The sequence below is a fragment of the Gadus chalcogrammus genome, chromosome 21, assembly GCF_026213295.1.
Source record: "Gadus chalcogrammus isolate NIFS_2021 chromosome 21, NIFS_Gcha_1.0, whole genome shotgun sequence".
Lineage (NCBI taxonomy): Eukaryota > Metazoa > Chordata > Actinopteri > Gadiformes > Gadidae > Gadus > Gadus chalcogrammus.
Genome location: NC_079432.1, coordinates 1735007 through 1740867, shown reverse-complemented (window position 1 = coordinate 1740867; position 5861 = coordinate 1735007). Strand labels below are relative to the sequence as shown.

At 52.7% G+C, this 5861-nt stretch overlaps 1 protein-coding gene across 1 annotated transcript in view; it reads right to left on the bottom strand.

The window, feature by feature from the left end:
* Positions 1-1333: 1333 nt before the first annotated feature.
* The window catches only part of LOC130374861 (kinesin-like protein KIF26A), an 18778-nt gene continuing 14250 nt past the window's right edge, over positions 1334-5861 (bottom strand). The window contains exons 12-15 of the mRNA XM_056581838.1: positions 4222-4373; positions 3971-3994; positions 3200-3350; positions 1334-1583 (exon numbers count right to left, since the gene is read on the bottom strand). Coding sequence (XP_056437813.1) covers positions 1405-1583; positions 3200-3350; positions 3971-3994; positions 4222-4373 — 506 coding nt within the window. The 3' untranslated portion in view covers positions 1334-1404. The remainder of the gene's footprint in view (positions 1584-3199; positions 3351-3970; positions 3995-4221; positions 4374-5861) is intronic.

Sequence of the window (5861 nt, the reverse complement as noted above, 5' to 3'; positions counted from 1 at the left end):
CAGGTAGAAGCACCGAGTGATCCCATTGGTTGAATTTAGTCCTTCCGGATGCTAGTCTACAGAACAGCTGAATAAGAATGGTTTGACGTTGCCATGGTGATCAAGCATAACAAACCTGACGCCAGAACCTGATTCTACGCTGCTGTGATGATGGGAAAGCCCATCCTTCCAGACCACCAGACCGCCCATTGGACCGTACCAACGGGTCGTAGGAGCTGTGTGGGGACCCCTCCCCTCTCTCCCTCCCTCCCTCCCTCCCTCCCTCCCTCCCTCCCTCCCACTTGGTATGAGACAAGGTGGTGGGGATCGGGTTTGAGTTCTCTGTCCCACAGTCGGAGATTAAGCTAAAAATGGATGCAGATCTGGTGTTGATCTTGATCAGCTGATGTCTAAAGGTCAGCTGACCTTGGGCTGGGTCAAGGTCAGCTGAAGGTCAGCTGACCTTGGGCTGGGTCAAGGTCAAGAGATATCCTGATTGCGAGGGATCTGGAAGCATCAATTCAGAGGCTTGCAGGTGGACTATGGGCGATGGGGTTCGAACCCACAACCTTTTGTCTGACTTCCTCCCCACAGTCTGGACCAATCAGAAATCCCCCGACAGATGTTAGTTTGGTTTAGCATTATGAAGAACAGATATCACAAAATAACTCTAGAATATGAAATAATTATTGCTGTCTTGCTGTATTTTATTTTCCACTATTATCTCGTTGCTTCTAGAAACTTTCATAAACGTTCCTGTTATGTAAAACTAACGGAGGAGTTAGGGACCTCCGAGAGTTCCTCTGTAAAGTAAAAAGGCACGGTCCTAAATTAAAAGAGGCTGAGGTACCGCAGGGTTCCCCCTCAGAACCCGGGTCCAGTGATCCTAGGGTCTGTGTTGACAGAACCCGGGTCCAGTGATCCTAGGGTCCGTGTTGACAGAACCCGGGTCCAGTGATCCTAGGGTCTGTGTTGACAGAACCCGGGTCCAGTGATCCTAGGGTCTGTTCTGACAGAACCCGGGTCCAGTGATCCTAGGGTCTGTGGTGACAGAACCCGGGTCCAGACCCTCTCTGGGTCCTCAGAGTATAACCCCCAGACAGGCAGCCTGTTCTCTGTGTGTAGCTCTTCCATTGGTTCAAATAAAGGATGAGGTCAGTCCGTCTCTCAGCCAATCACCACGAGGTGAGTTGGGGGGGGTGGGGGGATGGGGGGGGGGGGGGCTTCCATCTCCTGCTGAAGGTTTGTCAGAGACGTGTTCTGAACTCAAGTCAAAGGACGTGTTGGTTAACGAGTGTCTCGTTAACGAGTGTCTCGTTAACGTCTGGCTAACGAGTGTCTTGTTAAACAGCTCTTTAACTCCGCCCCTCCTGACCGGTTGAGAAGGTGGTCTCTCGTCTCACGTCCTGTCTCCTCCTCGTCCGATCAGAGTCCTCGCCGGGCGGCGGCGGCGCCGCCTCCTGTTGCCGTGGAGACGTCGAAGCATGTCTCCATCATGAGCCGGGCCTTGCAGACATTGACCACGTCCTCCAGCTCGTCCGTGGAGCGGAGAAGGACCTCCAGGTACTCCTGGGACTCCTGGTCCAGGTGCTGCTCCGCCTCGTCTACACACACACACACACACACACACACACACACACACACACACACACACACACACACACACACACACACACACACACACACACACACACACACACACACACACACACACACACACACACGCGCACACACGCACACACGCACACACGCCTCTTTAGGGATCGACCAATCACAGCTCAGTAGGGATCGACCATTCAATCAATCAACCAGCAAGTCAAATAGATCTCCTTAAGGTGGACCAATCACATCTTCTTTAACGGGTGGGTTCGTCATCTCATGTCGTCTCGGTTGATTGGTCAAGTTCGACCAATCACTGCTTCTCCCTTTACAGCTACTGGTTCACCTGCTGCTGGTGTAGTTACTGGTCCAGTGAAGCCTCCCCTCTGTGGGTTGGAGCGGGTTGCTATACTGGTCTGTTAGGAAGCTCTGACACTCGATTGTGATTGATGGGAGGATTACCCTCCAATGTCCCCCCCTTCCAGGGAGGAGCCTGGTGATTTATGGCTCTGGGAGACCGAGGGCAGTAATGCCTTATTGATCTGAGGCCCGCCGGGTCTAGATGATCACCAGGGAGTCACAGCTCTCTACATCTGAAAATTACCTCAAGTGTTGGTCCACTGAGAGCCATGTGACCCCTGACCCCAGTGTCGGTCTCAGAGAGTTGGTGGAGCTCAGGCCTCCACCCAGGCCTAACGAGGCCCCTAGAGCAGGGAGGTGGAGCTGAGGACCCCTCCCAGACCTAACGCGGCCTCCACCTCTCTGCTCTGAGTGTCTGCGGGCAGCACAAGCTAAGGCCTGCCAGAGAGCATCATGGGAGCTGTGTATGTAGGTCAGCTCAGTGGAGCGGTACTGCGGCCCAGTGACTCAGCAGAGAGCCGGCCGTCTCGCGGTCTGAGGAGCCTGAAATACAAACACCTAGGAAGGAGGGGTTCAAGGGCTGTTCCTCCACCAGGTGTGACGGTGTTCAGACACGGCCAGCCGCTTAAACACCTCCCCTCCAGTGACATCACAAGTGGGACTGTACACCCAGATGCATGATGGGTAGATCAGCCCTCCATTCGACTCAGTGGACTGCACCAACCGGTATGATGGATAGATAGCCCACCAGCCGATTGGACTATACCAACTGGTATGTGTAACTGGTATGTGATGGCTGTGATGGTTCATCCCATCACAGCCAGTGGCCTCTGAAAGACGATCGTTTAAGGCCTTGAGGTTGAAGGAAGTACAATTTCAGAGCGGACATTGGTTTCCTCGTTGGTCTAATCTGTGTCCCCGGACCGGTGAGAACCTGATACCAGGGGCCACTTCCTATTAAACAGGATAGCTGGGTGGCTGATAGCTCTAGCACTCTGGGTCTCTGTCCTAACAGCCAGTGTCTCAGTTCTGATTGGTTCTAACAGCCTGTGTCTCTCATGTGATTGGTTATAACAGCCTGTGTCTCTCATGTGATTGGTTCTAACAGACTGTGTCTCTGTTCTGATTGGTTCTTACAGCCTGTGTCTCTCATGTGATTGGTCCTAACAGAATTGGTCTCTGTTGTGATTGGTCCTACAGCCCGGGTCTCTGTCCTGATTGGTCCTCAAGGCCATGTCCCTGCTGTGATTGGTCTACTCACAGTCGGGGCTCCGCCTCCCGGGGGCCACCATCAGCAGGCCCTTGGCCTCCGTCAGCTCGGCCCTGAGCCGTTCCCTCCGGCACCGCAGCGCCGCGATCTGCTGCTGCCGCCGCTCGGCCACACGCAGCCTCGCGTTGAAGTACTGCAGGCCCTGGGGAACACAGAACGTCAGACACAGAACCCTGGGGAACACAGAACGTAAGACGCAGAACCCTGGGGAACACAGAACGTAAGACGCAGAACCCTGGGGAACACAGAACGTAAGACACAGAACCCTGGGGAACACAGAACGTAAGACGCAGAACCCTGGGGAACACAGAACACATGGTAGGGAACCCTGGAGAACCCTGGGGAACACTGAATACAAGGAAGAGAACCCTAACCTGGGGAACACAGAACACATGGTATGGAACCCTGGAGAACATACAGAACCCTGGAGAACACACAGAACACATGACAGAACCCTGGGGAACACAGAACGTATGGTACAGAACCCTGGGTAACCCTGGAGAACACACAGAACGTATGACAGAACCCTGGAGAACACAGAACACATGGTACAGAACCCAGAACATGTAACGGAACCCAACAATGCGGTACCACTTCTACATCATGCTTCTCCACCAGTGCTAAAGTTCTGTAAACCTGTACAGTGCACATGCTACGGCTCTGCAGTGGGCTGCACACACTCTAACACACACTGAGTCACCTGCTGCTGTTATTACACCAAACGTCACGTCTCAAACACACTTCAGCTGAGAGTTAACGTACCTTCTCCACATCCTGGAACGTTTGCTGCAGAAACACAGGAAATAAGCAGGTCAACACACAGTGGAACATCTGATGCTCTGATTGGTCCTACAGACTGCGTCTCTCGTGTGATTGGTCCTAAGAGACTGTCTCGTGTGATTGGTCCTAACGTAATGTGTGTGTCGTGTGATTGGTCCTACAGACTGTGTCTTGTGTGATTGGTCCTACAGACTGTGTGTCGTGTGATTGGTCCTAAGAGGGTGGGGGCGGACCTCCTGCCGGCTCCTCTGCAGGGGGTCCAGGGGGTCTATCTGGTAGACGGTGATCTCGAAGGGCTGGTGGGCCCGGTCCCGCTGGCCCTCTGCCCGCCGGCCCAGAGAGGAGTCTGGGAGGGGGGCCGGGATCAGGCGGCGCCGCTGGACCCCTGGAGGACAGAACCGGGTCAGCACTGGGTACCAGAACCAGAACCCAGTCAGCACTGGGTACCAGAACCAGAACCAGGTCAGCACTGGGTACCAGAACCAGAACCAGGTCAGCACTGGGTACCAGAACCAGAACGAGAACCAGGTCAGCACTGGTAACTATAACCATAACCAGAAACAGGATAGTACTGGTTACTAGAACCAGAACTAGGTCAGCACTGGGTACTAGAACCAGAACCAGTTCAGTACTGGTTATTAGAACCAGAACCAGGTCAGCACTGGTACCAGAACCAGGTCAGTATTGGTTACTAGAACCAGAACCAGAACCAGGTCAGTACTGGTAACTAGAACCAGCACCAGAACCAGGTCAGTACTGGTTACTAGAACCAGAACCAGGTCAGTGCTGGTTACTCGAACTCAGAACCCTTAACTACCTCACTTAGAACCAGAGTGTAGAACACAAACAAGCCGTTCCCTCAAAGACTTCCGAGCCATAACATAGAACATAATAAAAGCCTTTCCTCATACACTTAAGAACCACAACGTAGAACGTCAGAAGATTATCGATGACATTTCAAAATGTAAATCAAAAACCAATTGCGGTTGTTTTTTCTGAAAGTGGTTCTATAATTAACTACGAGGCGTGTGTGTGTGTGCGTGTGTGTGTGTGGGATCATTGTAGACGGATATGTACAGGAGTCTCCCAGCTCATTATGTATTCATGAAGAGAAGACCTGACACACACACACACACACACACACACACACACACACACACACACACACTCTTATTTGACCAATAGGAGGACACAGGGCTCTAGAGTACATCATTGCCTCGCTCCACCTAGTCGGCATGGAAACACTCTGGGTAATAGAGGCTGACGGCTCCTTAGGAAGAGGATGTATAATGCTGTGGTTATTATGCAGCTTGTGATGCGCTGTGTGCATCATGCAGCTCCCTCTGCAAAGGTCACACCTCTGAATGCATAGGTAGCGCTCGCCACAGCAAACCCTCTGTAGAGAAGGGCTGTATAGGGTCAGGGCTGGGGTGGACTCCAAGATGACACTGACAGACAGACTGACTGACTGACTGACTGACTGACTGACTGACTGACTGACTGACTGACTGACTGAGGGACAGAGAGAGAGAGAGAGGGAGAGAGAGAGAGAGGCTGACTGACTGACTGACTGACTGACAGAGAGAGAGAGAGACAGAGACAGAGTTTGACAGAGAGAGACAGACAGACAGACAGACAGAGAAACAGGGAGAAGGACAGAGAGGGAGATGGAGCAGAAAGAGAGACAGCCTGTCAGACAGACAGAGACAGAGAGACAGACTGAGAGAGAGATAGAGACAGAGAGAGAATGAAAGAGAGACAGAGAGACAGCCTCACAGTCAGACAGCCTGTCAGACCGACAGACAGACTGTCAGTCAGACAGACAGACAGACAGACAGTCAGCCTCACAGTCAGACAGCCTGTCAGACCGACA